Below are 24691 nucleotides of genomic sequence, written 5' to 3'. Positions count from 1 at the left end.
CAGTAACTCAAAGCATGACAACTTCCTGGATAGTGAAAGGAGATTTCATAGCCCTGGAGCAGGTCACAGAATCGGAATGTCCCCTGGAGCTGTTGGTCCCTCAACCCTGGGCTGGCTCACTGAACCTCAGCCTGGATGAGGGTGGCAGAGGGCATAGGGACAGGAGGACAGGCTCTCCAGTAATCTCGTTCTTGTGGCCATCTCTCCCTGCTCAAGACGTATGGTTAGGCCTAGGTCAGGCAAAGATCCCCAAGGTCCAGGTGGATCAGTCTGGTCACTTAGAGAACAGGAGACATGGTGTCAAGCTGAGGGAGGAGGAGCAACTCACCCAAGACCATTTCAGTGATGGGCTGGTGTATAGAATGTTCTAGAAATGCGACTCCTTTCCGAGGCTTCCACTTCTCTCTAGTGAGCCACAGACCTTGAACACCTCTTTCCGTTTGCCTTGCCCCAGCATCCAGCAACCCTGAAGAGTTTGCCTCCTCCCCAGGCCTAACCCTGGCCAGATCACCTCCACCTCTGCTCTTTCCTCCCTCCCTCTAGAGGGCAGCCAAGCATAGCAGTCCTGAGTTCTACCTAAGGGTGTGAGGTCACATTCTGTAAGTGGCATGACACTGAGACTAGGACCTGAACTTTACCTACTGGCCTCAGCTGACTGACACCTGCCCTTCCACCCCAAGCTCCTCTCATCGATTAGCTCTCACAGGAAAAAAAAAAAAAAGGCAGGTGCTACACAAGTCACTGCCTTTCTTGGGTGGGGGGTGGGGCGGTCAGCAACCCCTTCCCTACAATGGAGATGGCTTCTCAAAGGACTGTGCAATTACCTGTGGGTGGGTGGGCTTCAAAGCCCGGGGCAGTGGGTTAGGACAGAAGACTTAAGCACCAAAGTCACTTTCCACCCTGTCTGTTTGGCCCACCCTAACAAAGTCTATTCCTTTCAAACTGCGTCATCCCAGGTTCTGCTCAGATACTGTGAGGTGTAGATAAGGAAGCCAGTCACAAGATGGTGCCAGCATCCCTGCTAGCCCTCCAGTCTCCTTGAAATCTCATGGGAATGGAGGGAGATGGTGCTGGACCTCTTTGTAGGTCTCTTCCCGGAAGGATGGGGCGGGGACAGCGGACTCACTCTCAACGTTCACTCCGGAGGAAGCATGCCAACAAACAGATGGGTAGGAGTTGGCTGCAACTGCAGCTCCCTGGACCCCACCCACCTGAGGTTGGGCTGGATGGGCTGAGAGCATGAGCCGACGCCCAAAACCAGGCCTTCCAGACCACTCACCCTGGACAGTAGAATACCTAGGGAAACCATAGAGCCCATGGGTGTGGCCACAGACAGCTACCACCCGGTTGTCCAAGAGCACCCGAGAAGCAAGTTCCCCAAGGGAGTGCCAAGGCGGCAGCAGCAGCAGCAGCAGCAGCAGCAGCAGCAGCCAACAGGACCCAGTCACCTCTATCTCGACACCTTGAGACTTTGCCAGGGTGCCTGGGAGTCAGGCAGAGGTCTCTATTCCCAGGGCAGCTGTTTCGGGGGGGGGGGGGGGCGAATGACGAAGAAACCATAGATGACCACACCGAGCTTTCATTGGCAGATGCTTGTAGAGTGAGCCATTGAAAACCGAGTAAGGCTCCACATGTACCCCAACTTGGAATAGGAGGTGGGGTGTCGGAGGAGTTGGGGATGAGAGGGAGGGAGGAAGCTAGGGATCAAGAGGCATGAGTGGATGACCGTGAGGGGGGAGGGGTCACAGTGAGCCTGGCACTTCCTTCAGCCCGAGTGCTGTGATGAGGACAGCTGGGGAAGATGGGCGCCACTGGTGCCTATGCGCTGGTGGGCACTGCCAGCTCTGGAAAGACAGAGGCACAGGTTGAGTTGCGAGGGAGGCTTCTGTGGCTCGTGGTTTTGTTCCTGTCCCTCTTATTCTCCAGGACCCCTCTGCAGAGGACCTACTTTGGCACACCCCGCTTTAGACACTTAGTCCTCCCTTTACAACTTAATGAGGATAGCCCACCTGACCCCTCCCCCCCACCCCCCACCCCGCCCCCTCCCCCGCCAAATTTCTCTCAACTTGTCTCTTATTCGCATGCATGCACAAACTGCCCTTTGAAGGGAACATACCTGTCATCACAGCTCATCTTCATTGACCTGCCTGTAGTGGGGGAATTAAAGTGTGTGAAGGCAGAGCAAGGAAAGAGTCTGTGGCCCCCTTTGGGAAAACATCCTGCCCCGCCCCCCGCCCCCAGCACTCACCTATGCTTCTTACTGCCCCCACAGCGGAATCTTTTGCCTGGAAAAGAGACGGTAAAGTTCGTTACCCTTTTCCAAGGGGACCCTGGAAGACCCAGTTCTGCCAGGCTTGCCTCCCTCCTCCAGCGTCATCACAGTGTGAGGCTTGGAGTCCACATTTAACTGTTTCTCTCTTTATATAAGGCTGGACCACCAAGCAATTAGTCAATCAGCAAACATTCGCTGCACCAGATCCGTGATGGACTGTGAACATGCTGAAAGTGGCAGCTGGGATGAGTTCATGAGGCCACCTGCACCACATTGGGCACAAGACCACAGCTGCTCAGCACACACTTGGAGGACAGGCCAAATCTCTCTGTTTCACTGTCTCTGTCTCTCTCTATCTCCCAAACACACACACACACACACACACACACACACACACACACACACACACACACACACACACACAGATGGACGGTAGATCTCTCCCAGGAGGCCAGCTTTCAAGTGGAGTGGCAGGAGACAGAGTTTGTGGAATTCTGGGGTAGAGAAACCACCAAGTGTCTTTCTGACTGGGATCCTGGTATTGTTCTTCCGGTTGCAACAAAACAAGGCAGCAAGCATTTGTTAAACACCTGTTGTGGTGACTGCCATTTCCCTCCCCCTTAGGACCCTCCACAACTACCCTAGACCCTTTCTAAAGTACCCCTTCACCCCTTTAGACCACCTTAGGATGCTAGCCCCAGTCTTACAAGATGGATAGAACTGTCCCCATTTAACAGAGAGAAAACGGTGCCTCCCCGGTGTCCCCAGAGTTAGGATAAGCCAGTAGTAGGCCTCATGGCCTTGGTCCCAGCCTGCTGATTTCCAGGAATATGTGGAGGGGTAGATTTCAGATACACTGAGGGAGGGGAGCTGCCACAAGTCTCTTCCTGTCCTTCTCAAACGCTGACAGTGGTGGTAGGGGGGGTGTCCTTCAGTGTGCTGAGACCACGTAAGGCCTCGGGTGGCTAAGATGGTGTCCAGATAGGGCAGTGCCTGCTCCCCTGGCGCCTCTGCCCCACAGTTGCCCAGCCAGACTCCTTTCTCAGCTTCCCCTCCAAGGCCACCAGGGGGCACCCTGAAGGAAGCCAGAGCCTGCTGTCTGTGGCGCATTCCAGAATTCCTCCTCAGGTTGGTGTGTGTTGGGGGTGGGTCGTATGGCAAGCATCCTTACTGTATGACATTAGGAAATGCCCCACCAGTCTCCACTTACTGAGGAGGATGAGGAGACCCACGATGAAGGCCAGGCCCGCGAAGATCAGGCCCCCTTTGCGGACGGTCTCGTAATCTTGGGAGAGAAGAGACGAGAGCGGTGGTGTGAGCACTGCCCCTCATAGACCTCCCAAAGTCCACCCACCAGCAGCCCCGTGGTGTTGAGAGCAGATAGCAGGGCCCCCTGGCTGGGAGCCAACTGATGGGGTAGGCAGGGGAGGACTGGCTTACCATACTCGAATGGATTCTCTGACCCCTTGGCACTGCCACCTGAGGAGAGAGCCGGGATGGCATGAGCAGGAGTAGTGGGAACTCCAGACTTCTCAGATGATTCCCCAAGAACCCAGATGGGCAAAGGAAGGCTAGGTAAGAGTGACCTGTGAGCCGAGCCGTGGTGGTGCACGCCTTTAATCCCAGCACTCAGGAGGCAGAGGCAGGCTGAGCTCTGTGAGTTCGAGGCCAGCCTGGTCTACAGAGCTAATTCCAGGACAGCTAAGGCTACACAGAGAAACTCTGAAGGGGTGGGGGTGGGGTGTGTAGGGGCGGGGGGGGGGGAGGGAGCATCCTGGGAGCTCCAGGCTTCTCAGATGATCCCCAAGGGCAAGAGAAGGCTGGATAAAAGTGGCCTGGGAAGAGGAGGCTGGTGGTGACTCCCCAAGGTTACATTAGAAGGGCATTGTGGGATCAGACGCAAGGCCTCTGCACTGTCTGAGAAGACCCTCAGTCCCAGAAGGGCTAGGTCCTGTCTAATTCCCTGCTCTGTATCACATCAAGGATAGGCCAAAGACCCAGCTCTCAGGGGGCCCCACAAGGGCCTCTATTGATATAATTCCACCTCCTCAAGGAAAATCAGTGAAATAATGAACGAGTAAAGCAAAGCCTCTAAGTTCAAGGACCAGGAGGAGGGATCCAGGGGCCGGCTGGAGTCTTTGTAAAGACACTGAGGGAATGGAAGGCAGAACCAGGGCTTGCCTCATCCTAAATTCTGCTGTCTATATCATCGTCCTCCAGGCAAACTTAGCAAGAGAAATGTTAAAGTGTCTACAATTCAGGCCAGAATGGTGGGAGCAGCAGCATATGTACCCTGTAATGCACTCCCAGGCTCCCTCTCAAGTAACATGGACAGAGAAGACCAGACCAAGCTGTATGACCCTGGCCCTGCCTCCTGTGGCTCCCTTCATCCTGAAAGAAGCAAATGTTCTACCTTCCACCAGCCTGAGCTCAGAGCTGGTGATATGCTGGCCAGCAAAGCTGCAGTCACCCCACCCCACCCCACCACACCCCACCACACCCCACCCCACCACACCACACCACACCACACCACACCACACCACACCACATCCCCTCGATGCTAGCTGCACTCTTTGCTTCCCCACTGGAGACCCTCTCATCTGGGGCCCTTTCTAAAGGAATGAGCAAGTTAGCAATCCCCAGGCAACTTTGAACTGTGCCCCTGTGGTGGTCAGCTATGGTGCCTGGTCAGTCTGGCCATCTCCAGTGGCCAGGGGAGGGTCAGTGCCTGGTGAACCCCAGGTATGAGTTGTTCAAGAAGGTCAAAATCTAAGAAGAAGTCACAGGGGCCCAGGCTCTGACTCCATGCAGAAAGTGCCCCCAGCTTCAGCCACGTTCAAGGTCACATGGGGAGCTAGTGTCCATCTCAGCCAGATCCAAGCTAGGCCTTCCTTCCCTCTCAGGAACCATCTGATGAGCCCCCTCCCCACAAATGCTCTAGGTCAGAACACTCCGAGATATGTGGATCAGCAGGGACCCTGTTGGGCTCCAGGTCTTAATCTGTGGATTCCCCCAAACTCAGGGGTTTTCTTGTGACCGACCTTAAGCCAGCTGGGGAAGGCTGTCCAGAGAGCCGCTCCTCCCACCACCAACCCTGGCAACCCCTGACCACTTTGTAATCTTAGCTCTCCATTCCAGACTAGAAGGGCACCCTGAGCAGGGTGTAGGAGGCCGAAACAGGTGGGAGGCTGTGAAATTTAAGTTATTCTGGGCTATACAGTGAGTTCCAGGCCAAGCTGGGCTACAGAACAAGACCCTGTCTCCAAAACAACTCTCTCTCTCTCTCTCTCTCTCTCTCTCTCTCTCTCTCTCTCTCTCTCTCACACACACACACACACACACACACACACACACTGCTGCTCCAACTTCTGCTATTCTGCTCCGTTTCTGTCGGGGTGGAGTTGGGGGTCCTTTCTCAACACTAACTTTCTTAGAGAGCCACTGGCTGGGAACCCGAGCCAAGGAGTGGGAGAGGCAGGCTCAGAGGGAAAGGGGGCTCAGCTGCCCACCTGAAGCAGCCCCAGGCAAAGTCCTGGCAGCCTCTCCGGGCATTACACTCACCATCGTCAGCAGGCATCCCTGTTATTTCTCCACGCTCTTCCTGTGGCCTCTACTTCTGGGTCAGTGTCTACCCGTGGGGTGGCCAGGGCAGAGGTGGGGGGCATTAAATATTAACAGTGTCAGGTAATATTTACCCTGGTCACAAGAAAACCCGAATGTGCTCAGAGGGGCTCCTGCTGAGCCAGGCGAGGGGAGGTGTTGGGGAAGCCAGAGGCAGGGAGGAGCTGGCTGTGGACTCTAGCCCCTCCCAGAGGAAATTTCCAGAGAGCGGGGCTGAGATGGGCAGCAACAGTATTCTTCCATCAGCAGGGGAAGGCAAAGCTGGCCAGTGGGATGAGGAAGTGGAAGCTTCAAGAAGCACTCATTGTGAACAGCGCATGGGAGGTGGTGTGTGTGGGAGAACTATGTCAGGGTGGGGACCTCCAAGTCCCTTCTTGCCAGCCCCTGTGGATAGCACCATGACAGCTAGCACTCTCACAGGGCACTCATGTCTCCCTGAGGAGTTCCTAAGGAGCCCGGCCTGCCTCCTCTCCCACCACAGTCCCCTGAACATTGGGTCTGCAGCAAGATCAGCCTTCATGGCACTGGCTGGCTTGACTTTGTTTACGTATCCTGATCCTGGGGCTGCATTTAGCCAGTCACACCTCAGTCTGAAATGCTCTGTCATTCCTAATGTCTTACCCTGATGCCCAACACTCCCTCTTGAAGCTTCTCCACCATGCACTTAAGACTCTTTCAGGAAGAGGCCCAGGCTTGTTCTTATGGTTTGCAAAGCATTTCCTAGCTGGTAGCTCCTTTTTGCATTAGTTGCCCCCCACCCCTTGACATGAGATGTCTGAAGCATAGAGGAATTAGAGACCTTATCCAAGGTCCCATAAGTGAGAGGTTGGGACAAGATTTATGTCTGCCCTTTCAGATTCAGAGCTCAAGTGTTTTGTTCATATCTCCCCAGGTTGTCCCCCCACTAACTGTGACTGTCCCCCTTGGGAACTATGGTATGAATTCTGTATGTAGTACAGTCTTCTTTGGTTTCTAGATGGTAGACTTGGCCTCCAAGCAGCTAATGTCCAAAACTAGCAGGTAATATATAGATAGATACACAGATAAGAGATACACATAAATAGCTGATACATACATATGTACATACATACGTGCATGCATGAAAACACACATACATGCATGCGGGCTACATAGATGATAGCCAGATGGATAATAGATTGGTGGATGGATAGATAGATAGATAGATAGATAGATAGATAGATAGATAGATAGGTAATAGATAGATAAATGATAGCTAGAGATGGATAGATGATATCTATTCCCCTGGTGTCCTTCCCAAGAGAAGGGCTCCATTTGTGAGTCACCCTTCAACCAATGCCAGGACACTGGCACTCACCACTCGCTGAGCATCTGACCTTTGTCAACTTGCTTACCTCTCCACGCCTCTGTCTCTTCATCTAAACAATAAGTAGGGCACAGGGCTCAGGGAAGTTGTGGGGACCAAGAGAGGCATATTAGACTATGGCCCAGGTTTATGCATTGTTTGAAAAGTGACAGGAACAAGCCTGTTGTATAATGGTCCCTTCAGAAAGCCAACCACTCTCTGCTAAGTAGGCGAGAGGAGAGAAGCAGGGCCCTGGCTGTCACCTTCAGAGCATTCACACAGCTCTCCTGAGCTTTCAGAGCCCAGTGACAAGCATTCATAAAAGTAGACAGCGGTGCTGGGCATGGTGGCACACACCTTTAATCCTAGCACTTGGAGGACAGAGGCAGGCAGATCACTGTGAGTTCAAGGCCAGCCTGGTCTACAAAGCGAGTCCAGGACAGCCAAGGCTACACAGAGAAACCCTGTCTCAAAAATCCAAAACAAACCAAAACAAAAAAAAAGGTAGACAGCGGCCCCCACCCTGTGAGAGTCTGGAACCACATCCTAGGCTCTCGGTTCTCACGGCACCCATTTAATTTGTGGTAGCTCCATTTCATAGATGAAGATTTGAGGGCATGTGCCATAGTCCTCCAGAGACCAGAAAAACTGAGAGCAAGAAAACATGGAGCCAGAAACACAGAAAAGGGAGAGCCAGAGCCTGGACGGTCCGGGTCCCAAGATGGCTGCCGAATCTGCTGCCATTCTTCACAGAATTCTGCAGGACCCCCACTCCTTATCACATTATCTTGGTGACTTTTTTTGTAAGCCCCTATGAGTTCTTTCTAAAACAAGAGATGAGAATAGGTAGCAAGTTAGAAAGATGTATGACAGACAGACAGACGGACGGATGGACGGATGGACGGACGGATGGGCAGGCATGTGGGTAGACAGGTAGGCAAAGCCATGGGAAAAGCAGGCTGACGACTACTTTTCTGTTCTAGGTGCTGGGAAAGTAACCCCTCCAATGTCACATGATCCAGTAAGAAAGGGGAGGACTAAAATCATCCCGTCTTTCTAAGGTGCAGATGAGTGGCACTAGCTGCCACCAGAGAGCAGGAGGCTAGAGAGGATGGGGGACTAGCGTGTGAGGCAGTAGTCTGATGGACAGACACACTGCGGGATGAGGAGGTTGATGAGAGCCAGTTTCCCCAGCCTCTGGCTCAGAGACATCCAGCATGTCACAGCAGGCCCAGGACTCATTATTGAGGTGCCCTTATTAGGGCAGCCTGTCTCTCGCATTTCTGTTTCTCCCACAATTCTGGGGAGCCAGTAGGTGTATTTGAAAGTGATGGGTGGTCCCCTGAATGCAAGTAGGACAGGGCGGGGAAGGGCAGGCTTGGGAGACTCACCCAGGTACCACCTGTCCATGGCCGGAGTTGCTGGAACTGTTTGAGGCACAGCAGGAGCCAGGGAGTGCCTGCCCTTGCCTGGGGCCTGGATAGGAAGAGTGGTACTTCCTCCCTTCACGCACTGGTTGAGCTGAGCTAGAGCAGGAGGCGGGGCTGCTGAGGAACTGTTACCTTGCACCTGCCTGCCTGGGCTGGTTGGAGTAGGGGAAGAGGCTCTGACCTCCAAAGTCAACTGCAACATCCTCTTTTCTCCACAGGGACCTTGCTGCTACCACCAGAGGCCTGCATCATGTTGTCTAAGAGGGTTTCTAGAAAGACACTGGCCAGGATGCAAACTGGCAGTACCAGAGCTCCTCCCCCACTTCCGTGGGCTTCAGGCTGGCAGCTGAAAGAGCCGCTCAGAAGCAGGTGTGGGTCTCTAACCTTTCCTCAGCAGAGTCTTCATCCGGTGGACCCACCTTGATGTCTCTTGCCCCTGGGCCCATTCTGTAGCCCAGAGCCTCTTGAGATGAGGCAGGAAGCTACTCGGAGTGCTGTGGGGACTGTCCCTGCTGGTCCTGGAACTGAGGAAGCTGACTAGGCTCCTAAGCCATTCTGCTATCTGGCCAGAGATGAGCAGCGGCTGGAGGCACACTTTGAGGGTGCTCCCATGGTCACCCTTCCTTCCTCCCCTCCTAGAACTCCTCACTTAACCTTGGGGACATGTCTCATTTGTGATGACACACCTGCCTGGATGCACCTACGGGGTCTCGGCAAGAGTTCCGGCACATAATGAGGTCCTCTGAGAAGAAATAAGCTTCCTGTCAGGGGAGCAGCCGAAAGGCAGAACATCTTCTACTCCTCAGGGCTAGGGTGACGCCAGGGACCAACAGAAGAGTAACAGGACAGCCACTCATTAGCTCCCAGAGTCTTTGTGTCCTGGTCGCCATGAAAGGCAGAGCAAGGCCACTACAAGAAGTCTCTGTTGTCTGACTAAGACTTGACCACAGAGTCTCTTCTAGGTGCCCAAGACCATCCTGATGTGGCTATTCCAGAGGCTACCAGCAGAGCACGGGCAGTGCTGGGTCTGGTCATTCTGACAACTGTCTCTTTGTTCCTTGCAATGGCGCTGCCCTAAGAGAGGGTGCTGGGAGACGGAAGCACTCTGAAATGCTGGCCCGAACTCGTAGCTGGGTCCTCTGGTTAGGCTGATGTGTCTTAGGGCTCTAAGCTGACAATGGCCTCCCACCCCCACCCACAGCCACCTGTGAGGTAAAGGACAACTCCACCCGGTGACCCTGTCACGTGTTCCCAAATGGAACTCTTAACCTTCAGATACCTGGAGCCCTGAGTGGAAACTCCCCAAGCCAGGCACCGGGGAAGTTCAGACAGGGACACCCCCACCCCACCCCCGCCACCTCCCTGCAGGCCCACTGAGAGTGTCTTCCCAACTTCAGTGCTGTGAAAGAAGACGCCCTCTTTCTCAATAGATGCCCTGCGCTCCCACCGAGTCCTTCACTTGTAAAAACCGTTTGCTTTCCTTCCCATGATTCTCTGGATACTGATTCTAACCCTGGGTCGTTTTGTTTGTTTGTTTGTTTTTGTTTGTTTGTTTGTTTGTTTTCTGTCCCTTCACTTTGTGAAGTTTCTTATTATGTTGTTTGTTTATTGTGCGTATGAGAGCTTACATGTCTGGAGATCAGAAGACAATTTGTGGGACCCAGGGATTGAACTCACAGTGCAAGGCTTTGTGGCAAATGCCTTCACTTGCCCTCTTACTGGCCCCCTTTCTGTACGCCTTCTTAATCTCACCCTAGTGGCCTCTTGAACCCTGTCCCCAGCTTTTCTGCTCATCTGTCCATTGCAGCCATACTGTCCCCTTGGGGGCTCTCCCACCTTCCAGGGCTCACTCTTGCCTCAGGACCTTAGTGTAGATAGTCTTTGAGTGCTCAGCTTCCAGAACGATCCCTCTATCCTCGGGCTTTTCCCCATCGCCATCACTTAGACAGCCTTCTATGTACCCTTTCTAAATTTTCACACTATCCCAGCCCAGAGAGGCAGCAGCATTTTGCCAATGACCCAACCTCCGAGCTTGCCTAAGGCCACCTTCTCTCTAGTCCGCCACCTGCGTGCAGCAGGTAACTCGGCCTCGTTTCTCTAGAGAGGCACTGAACTCTTACCACCCTTTCCCTCAGACTCCTCTAACACCCTATCATGCCCCACCCAAGCCCACACCCAGCCCATACCCAGCCACACACCCGCTCCCAGCTCCCAAAGCCCAAGTGAATGTTAAGAGTTGTTTAGACCTTTTTCACAAGTCCTTCCTCAGACAGCTTCCATGGTATCCCAGCCAGCCAAGGCCATCGTCAGGGCTTCGCCAAAGCTGGGGATAATGAGCCTTCTCTAGGACATCCTAATCCCCTGCAAAGGGACCCTGGCTCTTGCTCTCCTGGGAACAACTGAAGAAGTGACTCCTCCCATGTCTGTGTGCATAGCCCCTTAAGGCCAGACCGTACCAGTGTAAATCCTCCTGTAAACTGACTTGCCCTTCTGACCCTGGGAAGGCGAGAGAAGGATGCCTCCGTGTATCCTGCCATCTAAAATGCATGGTGATACCTACCTCAGAGGCTCAATGTGGGAGGAAGTCATCAGAAGAAGTGTTTCGCCAAAGAAGGTCCCAACAATGGTGGTACCACTCTCTACCCTAGGCTGGGCTGGGTACCCAGGAGATAAGTCTGCTTACAACATCCTTTTATATAGCCCAGGGGCCCTGGTGACTTCTACTGAAGGGTTCCTGACAGTTGCCTCCTCCCCTGATGCTCCAGCTAGATCCCCAGCTATCACCGTCATTGGCCCTAAGCTTCCTTTCTTCCCTAGGAAAACACCAATCAGCATGACCTCCCCATCAGCTTCTTAGCTATACCCCCACCATCACCACCACTCTCCTTCTTGAAGTCTTCCCTGTAGTGACAGGGCCCAGGGGCCATGCAAATGGTATTTTCCTGATTTTTAAAAGAATGGGGCAGGCCAAGAGCCTCCCGTTTTCCTTCTCAGTTGGGTTTTTCCAGGGTGAATCCTGTGTCCTCTTAGACCCAGAGACCAAAGCAGTCTTTCAGAGTTAGGGGGAGGGATTCCTCCTTCATCCTTGTCATGCCCACAGGGTCGGGGAGCTCAGCAGTCGCACCTCATTCTCCCAGGTCCTTCGGGCAGGTCTGTTTTAAGCCTGGGGCAGCCACGTGGACAGTCTCCATTGCATTTGTGTGTAGGAAAGCCATGGCTTGTGACATTCAGCTGGTCCTTGTCTCCCTAATTCATACAAGAAGCACCAGAGTAGAGGTCCTCACCACCGGCCTTCCCACAACAGGACTCTCCAGCCCACCAGCTCAGGGCTTTGTGAGGTTTCCTGACAGAATCCACAGCATTGCATTTCAGGCCCCAGCATCATTTTCTCTTCGTGCTGTTGATTCGTAGCTCAAAGGAGCGTCAAAGGGGGCAGAAAGCATGAGACAACCCCCGACTCCAAGCTCAGGCCCATTCTCCATGGTATAGTCCTCAGGGACACTGGGCAGGGAAGGTGGCTGCTCCTTGTAGGCCCCATCTGTTCTGGCTAGAAGTCCCAAGCCCTGAGGAGTGCCAGCTCTTGTCTCTTGCTGTGACCACAAGTGCCAGGTCACAGGGGTCTTATAAGGCAAGAGCTTGGAGGAGGTGGGCCCCATAGAATCCGGCCCTTAAGTGTTGGCTTCAAGATGGCCAAGCAGTGGGGCACAGCGGTCCTGGGAGTTGCCAAAGGGCAGTGTATGCTGAGACTCAAGGTCACCGTGTTACAGCAAGGACAAACCCATTAGGCCAGCCTCCTACACAGAGAACACCCTGGAGAGAAATGCATTCTTGGTTTTCTCAGAACTCACACCTGGCCTTGACCTGGCCCTGAGGTGTTTCTAAGTGGTTCCTTGTGGTCACTGCCTTTGGAGAACCTCAGGAAGCAAGTCATACCTTTCTCTCTATGGCCTCTGGAGTCCTGAGATGGGCGTCTGTGGCTGTCATGTGGTCTGTGGCCATCCTGTCCTGGCCTACAGGCATACACAGATCACCACATCCACTCATCGTTTGTACCATCAGTCACTGACACTGAATCCAGCTCGCTCCACCTGGCAATGAACGACCCACCTATTTCATGGTTCAGGAGGGCTCCAGAGATCTGCTTTGCTTTTCCTGATATCATAGCCAGGCAGGTTGGGGGCTGTAGGTGACATGTGTACAAGACAGGACTAGAGTCCAGGTCTAAGGGACAGGTAGGGACTCTCGCTGTCAATGAGGAGGCAGTCCTTAAACAGTACGCAATGCTGGTCCTGGGAACATAACATCTTCATGTAGGAATTTCACTGTGTTTTGTATGTCTATTGTGTCATTTTAACTCAGGGAAGTAACAGGAAAACATTGTTGAATTCATTGCATAACATATAGTGTATAATATAGTGTCTATACTGTCTAGTATAGTGTACTGCAGAGGATACTGTGGCTTCGGTGGCTTTTCCAGAGTCACACAGCTAGCTGGAGGCCTAACCCAAGAGAAGGAAAGTGACAGAGAGATGGGAGCTGAAGTTCAAACATTGGGAGAGACGAGGGGTCCAGGCTGCGAGGCAAAGACCGAGGCTTTAGAAAGGCTGCTCGTCCTGCCCAATATCCCCCGAGTCCTTCAGGACGTGAATGACAGCATTGTGCCTTGGCAGGCACCCCTTGTTGCTCAAGGCCATGGAGCTGGGGCTGACTCCAGAAGATCAGCAGGTGGTTGGCTAGAACTGGTTGATGCTGCCAGCCAGGAGCTTAGGGGGTGAGAGCAATGAATCACACAAACGGCAGTAGGTGACCATTCCTTCCTCTTTATGGCCTGAAGACAGGTTATTTTCAAAGCTCCTCCCCTGGCTTGGGCAAACACACCTGACCTTTCTCGCTCTCCCTGGGCCTCTGGGGGAGGGGGGTACAGAGCAGCCAGGGACAAGGCGAGAACCAGACTGAGCTGGAGAATTCTCACCTGCCACTACCCCATTCTTTGGAGGGTAGAGCCCCTTGACCTTGGGGTGTGCTTCAGCTTGGCACCCCTGTCCCACCTCTGCTACTAGCATTCCGTTTGCTCTCTGCCTCTGCTCTCTTCCAAGAACCCTCTGGCCAGTTCTGATCTACAACTTCCATGGAAAAAAAATGAACAAACCAAACCCCTGAGAGGTCAAGGGCATAGCATTTGGGGACTGAGGCACAGATTAGTGGCATTAAGAATGAGCAACAGCAATTTTTGAAGAGGTTTGAACGTCTTTGGGGGCCAAACTCATGTGAGATGGAGAGTTCTGGGAGGTCAAATTTGAGGGACCCTCAAGGTTACTAAGAACAAGGGGACTATTGTCTCTTTTCCCATGCAAGCAAGTAAAGTTGCCATATTAAACCAACTCACAGGGCCTCGGTTTGCAGCTCAGTCAGCAAAGAGCTCACACAGTATGCACAAACACCGCACCCAGCCATGGTTGTGCAACTCCTTAACTCCCAACTCAGGAGATGGGGGGAGGGCAGGAAGATCAGAAGTTAGGCCGGCCAGTCTTGGCTGCACGTTTTGGTTTTCTGAGTTTGAGGCCAGCGTGGGCTATGTGAGACCCTGTCTCAAAAGAAAAACAAAAACCAAAGAGATCAAAAGCAGAAAGGAGCATCAGGTAACAGGGGCTGCACAGCTGGTACTGTCCCACCCTTGTGAAGTTGCTGTGTGGATGTGAGTGTGGGAGGTGGGCCCACGGGAATCCCTGCACCCTACACCTGGCGGGAGCTTGGGAGATGCCTTTCTGTGTGATGCTCAGGCTTTCCATTTCTGGGTCTTTCCATACCACTGGCCTCTCCCACAGGAACTTCCTCAAAACACAGCCTAGAGTGTATTCTAGCGAGGTCACATCCTGAAAGAGCATGGAACAGACAGGGTTGCAAGAGCCATGGGTTGCCCCCGCCCCCTTATCTGACACAGCTTTCCCCAGGCGCCAGCTGTGTGCTACACACATGGCCCCGGAAACGCTGCATGGGTCGATCTCCTCTGCAGCTGCTGTGGCCTGGACCAGCCTTGAGGGGCATCAGAGAGAATCTGTAACACAAGACTGTCCTGCTACTGCAAGGATAAAGCCAGGTTACCAGACAAACTAAGTGCGTGTTCCTAGGCACCTTGCAGAGCCATAGGCACCATATTAGACACATAATAAGACAACAGGTGCTCTCTCTTATTGGTGTGATGGAGGAAGGTCAGAACCTCTCACTGGGCTTCTTCAGAGTTTTGGTTTTAATAACGCCTGGCACGGTACCCACAATCCTTTGTGTGTCTGAGGCCTCTCAGGGTCTCGTCACCTAAAAGGCATGAATTCCCTGATTCATGAGTGTGCTGTGAAGGGACCTCATCTTCTTTAATTATTAAGACCCCACGTGACCACAGATATCTTAACATGTGTGGTCATTTAACAAATGACCCCTGCTATCCTTGGCTTGCCTATGTTATACTTGACCACTGCTGCAAGACTCCATATTTTCAGAGCCTGAGGGCCGAAACACACTGAGGCAGAGGTGTGCGCAGGTGTGGGAAATGCACTAAGCAGGTCTTGGGATGAGGCAAGAGGAGGCAATCTGCCTGCTCCCTCAGGCCTGTGTGGTGCAGTTCTGTGGCTGGAAGCAACTCAGAATCCTCCTGGGGGGGGGGCGGGGCTACCAAGGTTCTCTTGAATCCCTAAGATGTTGTGGTCACTCTCAAGTTAGAACAAGGCTTGTTTCTCACTCTTTAGGAGTTGTGTCTCACCCAAGACACACAGAAGGCTGGAGGCCGGGCTGTGCTTGCTACCTTCTAATACAATCTGCCTGCAGCTGTGTTTGTTTGGCCAACAGTACTTAAAAAAAAAAAAAAAAAAAAAAAAAAAAAAAACCCAAACAAAAACAAAAACAAACCCAGACAGGGATGGCTCTGGGAGGCCTCCAAGTTCCCACTGTCACTAGTGTCACTAACCTTCTGTGGCACCTTTCTACTCTGGTCCCAATGTGAGAAGAGCCTGAGACCAGGGATCTGTAGGGAAAAGCCAAGGAAGAAGAGAAAAGGAGACAGGGAGAGGAGGTCCAAAGTTGGGTCTCAGAAGCCCCTGTGAAAGAGGCCTAAACAGCCCGGCACCTTCCTTGAACCCTTCAGTGTTGACCTCCTCCCTCTGGCTGGGGACAGGCACTCTTTTCCCAGACTCTCAGAAGAAAAGCCACTCAGGGCCACTAGGAAACAGTGTTGTATTTATCTATTTATTTTCCCGTTGTCAGCGGATAGATCACAAGACAGAGATGGGCAGTCCCGGTACACCGTGTGGCTTGGTTAGTTTCCAAGGGAACACAATGGGCAGGTGGGGCAGGGTCTGGTTTGCGGTTCCACTCTGATGACCTTTGACTCCTGGCATTTGCTATGCATCCAGGCTGTGTGTACCCTCTCCCTGTTGCTCTCTGACCTGCAGCCCCGCTGCTCCTGCACTGTTCCATCCCTCTCCACTTTGACCCCTGACAGGCAGGGAAGGGAAACTGCAAAGGCTGCCAGACCCACACCATAAGGTAGACAGGCAGATCCCCAACCCTACCCTCTCCGTTGCCCAGTCCCCTCGGCTGCCAGAGACCTGCTTCAAAGAAGGAAGGGATCCTTGGGTCAGATAAATTGGACTAGAGATTGAAGTCTCAGAAGCAGGGAAGGGCGGGGGAGGCAGGGGCGGTCCAGATCCTAAGGGGCTATTGCTCAGAGGTAAGTGAGGAGCCCCAGAGGCAAGAAGCCCTGGACCTGGAATTCCTGGGTGTTCCACAAAGGGTGGAGCAGATTAGGCCTCTGCAGTGGGCACCCTAAAAGGAAAAGGACCCCAGGAGGGCAGAGCCTGTAGGAAGGCAGGCCTCTGAATCTCTAGCTGCTAACAGATCTACTAAACTGGTGGAATCTAGATCCGATTTCTTCTGACAGTCCACGGAGAATGGCAATGAATGTGGCACAGACTTTCTCAGTCCCAAGACAGCTTGAGACTCCTGCCCCCTGGTACAACTCTCCCTCAAGCCTAAATCCAGAGATGGGACTAGGGCTCCTCAGGGGAAGAGCAGACTCCAGAGAGCAGGAGGGGATGGAGGTCACAGGAGGCCACAAGGCGCTGATGACAAAAATGGCCGAGCCCCTCCCAGGAAAGGGAGCACACAGTTCACGGGAACAATGAAATCCACGAATGAAATCCACGAATAAGTAGCCACAAGACCACAGTCAGCAGACACACACACAGACACACACAGACACGGCACAAAAAAGGGGCCAGACCCCTGGCTGTAGTGAAAAGGGAAGGGCTGAGTGTTGCATCATTAAGTATACAGGACTGGGGTTAGTTGGGGGCAAGGAGAGGTTCAGGAAACACGTGTTCTTGGCTTCTCCTAGAGAAAGGTCTGGCATGAAGTAGCCGGTTTCCTCAAGCCTTGATGTCAGCCTCTCAAGTGGCAGGCGGCTGACCTTGGCTTCTGGAGGCTGCGAGGCAGAGACTCACATTAAAACCCCAAATCCTTTCTGGTGCCCATACCTGGTCAGGACCAGGTCTCCATCCTCCTCATAGCCCCTTTACCCATAAATCCCCCAGTTGACATGCCCTTGAAGCCCTGAGGCCCAGCAAAGAACAGACAAGCCTGAGAGGCAGGGAAGGAGGAGGAGCATTGTGAAGTGGGATGGCTTCCCAGGCTGGAGTTGTTGGCTGTTGGAGTTGGTGTCTTTAAGATATCCAGCCCACAGATAGGCACAAGTGAACCCTGCTCTGCTACCTGGGCTGTCATGTGGAGACACAGGCACGGCAAGGAATTAAAACACTACACAGGTACGTGGTGATACTGCCCCCATGACAAAGGCTAGGTGTCTATGACACAGCCAGTACTTGGTTTGTTTTGGCGTTTTGTTTTGTGACAGGGTCCCTGTAGCCCAGGCTGATCTCAAATTCACTATTAGTCAGGGTTGACCTTGAACTTCTGATCTTCCTGCCTCTACTCCCATGGGCTGGGTCTGCAGGTAGGCACCACTATGCCTGCCTTTAACCTACAGCTTAAGCTAAAGTTATGCACCCTTTATATGTGTCTTATTGTGGAGTCTGGGGCAGAAGCAAGGCAGCAAACTGGCTTTCTTGCCTTTCTACATCCCAGGGTCTGCCATCCAGGATGCAGTTCAGTAGGTATCTTGGGTGCCCCTAGCCACACAGACCCGGATTCAGGGCCCTGCTTGTCGCATACTATCTGTGCTGGGTAGTTTTATGTCAACTTGGCACAAGCTATAGTCACCAAACAGCATGGAACACCAACTGAGAAAATGCCTCCATAAGACCAGGCTGCAGGCAAGTCTGTAGGGCATCTCCTTAACTAGTGACTGACAAGGGAGGGCCCAGCCCATTGTGGGTGAGGACACCCCACACTGGTGGTCCTGCGTTCTATTTTCTTATAGCAGACTGAGCAAGCAGCTCCCCTCCATGCCCTCTCATCAGCTTCTGCCCAGGCCCCTGCCCTGCCTGAGCTCCTGCCTTCACCTCCTTCAATGTGGAAGCTTATACCAAATAACTGTTTCCTCCCCAGTTTAGTTTGTTGTTTCATCACAGCAATAGTAGCCCTAACTAGGACGCTATCTGAATGGCTTTCTCTAACTGCAGGTTTCTTTGGGTTTGCTGTTGTTGTTGTTGTTGGGTTTTTTTTCCCATTACAAATGGAGCCAGTTCTGCATGTCCTATTTCCCCTGGTAGGTTCCAGAAGCTCTGTATGGCCTGCTGACAGGAAGGTTTATCCAATCACTAGGAACTTTCTGGTGCACGCCACAGTGAGCGATGGAAATGAACACACAGTGGACGCCAAATGCTGGGGACAGTGTAGGTACAGGGGGCAGAAGGCGCACATTATTATTTTCCTCACTTTAGTTTTGGAACATTTCAGTGTGTGTGTGTGTGTGTGTGTGTGTGTTTCTGGCTCATTATTGGCAGCCATTCTCAATGTTACTTTAATATGGAAATGTTTCACTAACTAAATGATTCCTACAAGTTGTACTCTTTTGGAAGCTGGGAAAGAACCACATGAGCCTGGTCCCAGGGCTGATTGGAGGCTCTGATTCCCTATGCTTGCTGTGTTTTGGTAAGGGACACTTAGGTCGGTCTCTCTGGGACTGAGCTGTCCCCTGTTCCTCCCCCACCTCTGACAGACGCATAAGAGTGGGCTGGTAAGAAAAGTTAGCCTGATGCCCCTGCCCTGACTCGAAGCCAGTAGTGAGATAGTGGGAGAACCAAGCACAGGTCACTTACCTTCCTGCCGGAGGCTGCCCCCCTTCAGTTCTCTGCCTTCTGGGGCTCTGCAGCTGGAAGAGAAGGTGGGTTTTTTTTTTTTTCTTTTTCTTTTTCTTTTTTTTTTCTTTTTGGTAGCGATTTTGTAGGAATTGTAGCAATTGTAGCGTGAGGCTCCTCACCCAGGGGGTGTTCCATGCTGAACCCTCAGTAATGCTGGAGACTAGGATTTGGGGGGGGGTCACTAAGATGTGGTGCCAATCTTTGCAACCTTGACATTCGCTGGTTACAAGAACTTGGACCTAGGTCGTCGAATATGTACCCCCCGGGGCTCAGCACACGTGTAAAGACGGAGTGTGCCTGGTACTGATGCAAGTGCTCTGTGTACAATGACTATCGCCTGTCTGGTACTGAATGAAGTGCTAACATCACAGAGGTCCCAGAGCCCTCTCCTGGCACCTCAGAAGCATGTCTGCTGAAACACAAAGCAGCTCATAGCACCTAACCCAGTGCCCCAGGAACCATGGGAAGTCTCTCGCCCGGCACCCTTTCACTGCGGTTACCATTTGTAGTGATGAGGTTCTCCACCTGGGCCTCTTCATCCCCTGGAGCCCTATGACAAGAGGGGACACAGTCACTGATGCTCAGGGCAAACCACAGAGAATCTCCATTCTCTCCACTGAGGCAGAGCCCCTGGGACTCATCCCCTCCAAAACAAACAAACAAACAAACAAACAAAAACTTTCTACCATGGGGCACGTGAGGCAAATAGTGGAGCCAGGACTGATGGGGACAGGCGCAGAGAGAACTATGGCTACCCTTCAGTGTCTGTCCCTAGGGTGGGGTTTGGGTGTGCCTGCCACAGACCCTGGCTTCTCAGGCCCATGGCCACCATGGCTGTTCTAATGGATGAGGTGTAACTTATGTGCTGTGGAAAGGGGACCAGACGTCTAGACAGTGCACAGAGCCTCGGGAAGAGATGAGGAATGCGGATGGTGCCTCTGCCCTGTAATTCAGGCAGCCATCCTCCTCCACTTCCCTCCTACCAAGCCTTGCTGTCTCACGGACCTCCAGACAAGGTTCCAACACGTTCCTACTCAATGTCCCCTCCTCTATTTACATCCGAGGTTGCACCTCCATGTTTGGACCTCTCCTTAGTTCCATGGTCACTTGGAAATCCCCAAATTCACCACTCAGCTCCCCACAGTTCTTTTTCTGAGACAAAAGAACACCCTCTAGGTTCCCCCCGCAGGCTTCTCCCTGTCCCCATAGCCCTGTCACCCTTACCTGGGCTTCTGGTTGAAACTGCACTTGCACCTGCGACCTGAAAGACAAAGAAGCCACCCAAAGTGACACTCCCAGCGGCAGCTCAAGGTCAGGCTCCTGGCCCGGATACAGAAGATCTACTGTGAATCTGCACAGGCCAAAGACATTGCCAGCCACAGGCAATGGACGCCTGCCCTGCTGCCTGAAGCTGCCCTGTGTCAGCTGAGGCCAGGTGCTAGGGTTTAAATGGCAAATGTACCCCTAGGCTGTTGTGTCCCGATACTTGATCCTCAGTGGGTGCTGTTTGTGGGAGGGGGAATGCTTTGGGAGGTGAAGTTAAACAAAATGGGTTCTTGGGGTAGGTCTTGGAGGTAGTAGCCGCGTCTGGTTATATCCTGAGCTTTCAGCTTCCTTCTCTGTCTTAATGTGAATAAGCCACACACATCTTCCACCATGGACCAAACTGTTCCATCAGACCTTCCCACTATGGTGGAATTTGCCCTTTCATACCGTGAGCAAAAATAATCAGGGTAGCAAGCACACTCAACGCCACACATAGCTCTTCTTTTAGGGCAAACACATTTGTAGGTGCATGGCGAGAACTGCATCTGTCTCCCGGGATGGCTGCGCCCCTGCCCCTAGGGATGAAGCCTGTTCATTTTAGCTATGCCTGTTTTCACCTATATTCTCCGAGCTCATCTCCCTTTTTTAACTGAGCACTTACTACATGCCCAGCCCTGTACTGGTCCTGAGAGACCACGGAGAGGGGCTGACTGTGCCCACAGACAAAATGGCTGGGCCCGTACAGATACTGTCTCCATCTGTCTAGCAGCCATAGGGGAAAGGGACAAACTTACTTAGGATGAGGAGTATCCCAACGGAGAAGAGGACCACAGCGAACACCAGTCCCCCAATCCTCAGGGTCTGGTAGTCTGCAAAGGAGCCAGGGATGAGAGGTGGGAGATGACCATGACCAGAGCTGGTCTGTCCCTCCTGGATGGGGCCACACACACACTCCCACCACCACCACCACTGGGACTGCGGAGGTCACTCACCATAGTAGAAAGGGTCCTTTTCTTTCTCCTTCTCAGCTGCTGGGAAAGCAGACAGACAAGGTCAAGAGGAAAGTAGCTGTGCTTCCCGTGACTTCTCATCTGCCCCACAGATCCCAGTCCCCACGAGAGGATTCTGGTAAAGCAGGCTCACGGGGTGGAGATACTGAGATAATGGAAAACGGGCTTGCTGTGCTTAGGGTCCATGTCCAAGGTCTAGGGCAAGTACGACTCTGGGCCTTGGTGAGGTCCATGGCTCACAGCACACCTTCCGTTCACTCCAAAAGGCCAGGTCTACCTGTCGCCTAGTGACAAGTGGGGAACTGAGACAGGGGCGGGAGGGGGTGGCTCATGGCTTGCATATATAGGCAGGATGGGTTAATTACACTCTAGGCTGCGATTCCACAGGCGCCCAAGGTACCTGGAGAGATTAACAGAAGGCCAACTGGACCCTTGAGGGGAGCAGTGGGGGAACACCTGGATTAGGACCTGTTCTTCTACGACCCTAATGTCCAAAAGTGCCAGAACCTTCTACCAGAAAGGGCTGCGGCTGCCAGCTTGGTACAGCTAGGCCCTAAAGCACTCTTACCACTAGCCAAGACTGCAGGCACCAGCAGGCTGCAGAGGATCAGCACCGTCTCCATGGTGTCTGGGAATAAAGAAGAAGATGTTACTCTGGGGACAGAAGGAAGACCTTCCTCCTTAAAGCCATCACCCATGACAGGGGCTCATCCCAGCCTCAGCTGTACTGGGAGCACATGTGACCTGAGACCAGTTCAAATCACAGGGACCAGTGCCACCTTATCAGACTCTCAGAGACCTGCACGGTCAATGCTATTAACCCAGATGACTCAGAACACTTAGCTATGATAGGTCCACACTGCAGGCCTGGAACCGGAAGCTCGCTTAAGTAAATGCTCTTCCTTGAGGGAGCAGCAGGGCCAAGGTCGTAAAACGGCTCAGTAACTCAGTAGCTTGGGGGCTTCTGTACTGAAGTCTTAACACCCCAAGGGCTTTGAGATGTCTCCCCAGTGTCTTCTTTCCAAGCCTTCTCTGCCTCATTAAGATGTGGGGCCCTGAGTCCAGCTCTCAAAGTAAACAGCCCACTAGGAAGTCTTTTTTCAAAAAGGTGTGTGTGTGTGTGTGTGTGTGTGTGTGTAGGTATGCCATATGTGTGCAGGTGTCTGTGGAGTTGGAATATTCAGGGTAATAGATCTGGAGCTGGGGTTACAGTGATTGTGAACTGTCTGATGTGGGAGCTGGGAACCAAACGTGGGTCCTCCGGAAGAGCAGTGTTCTTCCGCTCTGAATCATCTCTCCATCCCCTAGGAAGTGTTTATATCAGCTCCTTAGTCCAGTCAATGCGTGGAGGCCACTCTCTGTTCCCCCTGATGCCCATATATGACCTTAGGTTTCTCGCCATGCTATTTTCCTGTTTCCCCTAGAGGCTCAGGTCATCAATTGCATGGCAACTGCATAAAGGGAATCTGGACAAAGGTTTCTGAGTACCAGCCCCAAGTTCCTCCTTCCCCACAAGACACTGAGCACTTAGTTGGATTTCACTGAATCCGGGAGGTGATAAGGTAGGAGACCTGGATGGGTCACATGGGCAAAGCCAACAGCAGAGCCAGCTGGCTCCACCCTGGGACATGTATCAGTGTAGTTACACTCACACAGAGTCAGAAGAGAAGACAGAGCAAGAAGGTTGAATTCAAATCAGGAGTGCCCAAAGCTGCCTAATCTTTCCCATATAGGCTAAGCCTTGCCACAGCCTGAACCTCTGCAATGGCGGGCCCACGTCACTCGAACAAACAGCCCTGGTGCCATTCACCAGTCAGACACCAGGGGGCAGCATGGCTGTATCTAGAACCATGCTCAGCCAGAGAGCTGCAGGAGTCAGAGAAATTGCCAGCAGTGTGTGTACACTATGCTCTTCTTAAAACTATACTCGACACACATATCCAATAACACTGCTTAGCGTGAGATTGTGCATGTGTAAATGCTTGGGTGTCTGAGCAGGCGTACCCCCTTGCGTGTGCAACCAAGAGGTCAACGTCAGATCTCATCTCGTCCCGAACCACTCTGTATGTATCTTTGGAGATAGGGTCTCTCGCAGAGCCTGAAGCCAGCAAATCCCAGCTATCCTCCTAACTCCCCCACTGGCAACTGTAGTTAGGTGCCGCTCCACCTGGTTTCTTTACATAAATTCCAGGGATCAAATTCAGATTCATGTGCTTGAGAGGCAAACGTCTTACTGACTGAGCCATCTCCATAACCCCTACGACAGCTTCTTCTTCTTCTTCTTCTTCTTCTTCTTCTTCTTCTTCTTCTTCTTCTTCTTCTTCTTCTTCTTCTTCTTCTTCTTCCTCCTCCTCCTCCTCCTCCTCCTCCTCCTCCTCCTCCTCCTCCTCTTCTTCTTCTTCTTCTTCTTCTTTTTAGCTTTATGACTACGATATAATATTTACAGTCTCCTGGGACTTTGCTTGGATCAACACTGTTCTGAAGATTTATCTACACTATTGCACAGAGCCATAGTTAATTCATGTTTAATATGTGGTATTTCATTGCAAAGGCAAATCATTGTGTAGTGATCCATTCTCTTGTTGATGGGCATCTGGTGTCTTTAAAAATACATTGCTAACTCTAAATGATACAGTTAAGAATCCTTACTGCACACTGCCAAGGCACACATACAATTGAGAGGTTTGGGGGGGGGCGTTGTTTTTGTTTTTGTTTTTGTTTTTTTAACATTTTTTAGCACCCAGTCTCAAAAGGAACAGTTTATATTGCAGATCAATGGAAACCGAGGCGTTCGTGGATACTAGAAAACAGGACCACCAAGCCACACCTACTTCTTTTAAAAGAAATATGTCTATGTCCCTTGACAAGTCTCATGTTGCAGCCAGGAAACGGCGGCCTAGAGCGAGCATAGCTCTGACGTCACTGCTTAGGTACAGACTACATAGTGCTAATCATCTGTCAGAGAGGTCGTTGCCATCTCAACATCCCACACCAGCATGATGTGACTCCCCTGTTACTCCCCATCCTAGTCAGTATTTGATATTATCAGATGTCATAACTTCTGCCAATCTGGAGGCATAAAATGTGGTGTTAACTGGTCACTTGGCTATGGGTGTATGTCATTTCCATTTCTACATTTGGGACATTCATGCCTTTTTCTCATTTGCAAATCAATTTTTTCGACCTTGACATTAAACCTCAGTTATTGAGTATTGCCATGTCTCCTCTCAATCCCTGACTTGTCTTTTTACTTACGAGTTTTTAAATATTTTATCTTGTATTTCATTTATTTAATTATTTGTGTGTGTGAGTGTGCATGCGTGCGTGCGTGTGTGCAATGTGTACAATGGCAGGTGTGTGGAAGTCACACATCTACTTGGGGGGAGGTGGTTCTGTCCTACCATGTGCATTCTGGGATTGAACTCAGTGACTGGGCCTGGTGGTAAACACCTCCGTCT

The 24691-nt window shown here is 52.1% G+C and overlaps 1 protein-coding gene across 2 annotated transcripts; it reads right to left on the bottom strand.

Moving 5' to 3' along the window:
- Positions 1-2235: 2235 nt before the first annotated feature.
- LOC127198392 (FXYD domain-containing ion transport regulator 6-like) lies at positions 2236-21861 on the bottom strand. Of its 2 annotated transcripts, XM_051156329.1 has the most exons (8): positions 21802-21861; positions 21216-21254; positions 21018-21092; positions 20182-20218; positions 18916-18968; positions 3713-3751; positions 3483-3557; positions 2236-2285 (listed from the first exon to the last, which is right to left on the bottom strand). In XM_051156329.1, the coding sequence occupies exons 1-8, from the start codon at positions 21854-21856 to the stop codon at positions 2245-2247; spliced, it is 414 nt and encodes a 137-aa protein (XP_051012286.1). In that variant the 5' UTR covers positions 21857-21861; the 3' UTR covers positions 2236-2244. The 2 variants fall into 2 exon arrangements, with proteins under 2 accessions (XP_051012286.1, XP_051012285.1); XM_051156328.1 differs by lacking the exons at positions 18916-18968; positions 20182-20218; positions 21018-21092; positions 21216-21254; positions 21802-21861 and adding an exon at positions 8609-8890.
- Between the last annotated feature and the right edge of the window lie 2830 nt (positions 21862-24691).

Source organism: Acomys russatus, chromosome 14, assembly GCF_903995435.1.
Source record: "Acomys russatus chromosome 14, mAcoRus1.1, whole genome shotgun sequence".
Taxonomy (NCBI): domain Eukaryota; kingdom Metazoa; phylum Chordata; class Mammalia; order Rodentia; family Muridae; genus Acomys; species Acomys russatus.
The sequence above is the reverse complement of the archived record's forward strand: the minus strand, read 5'-3'. Positions and strand labels throughout refer to the sequence as shown.

Excerpts from the sequence above, each read along its gene's own strand:
- LOC127198392 (XM_051156329.1), bottom strand. The coding sequence starts at position 21,856 with ATGGAGACGGTGCTGATCCTCTGCAGCCTGCTGGTGCCTGCAGTCTTG. Across the intron at positions 20,219-21,017 it reads TGGGATACTCCTCATCCTAA|GTCGCAGGTGCAAGTGCAGT; the intron begins GTAAGTTTGTCC and ends TTTGTCTTTCAG. Across the intron at positions 18,969-20,181 it reads AGTTTCAACCAGAAGCCCAG|CTGCAGAGCCCCAGAAGGCA; the intron begins GTAAGGGTGACA and ends CTTCTCTTCCAG.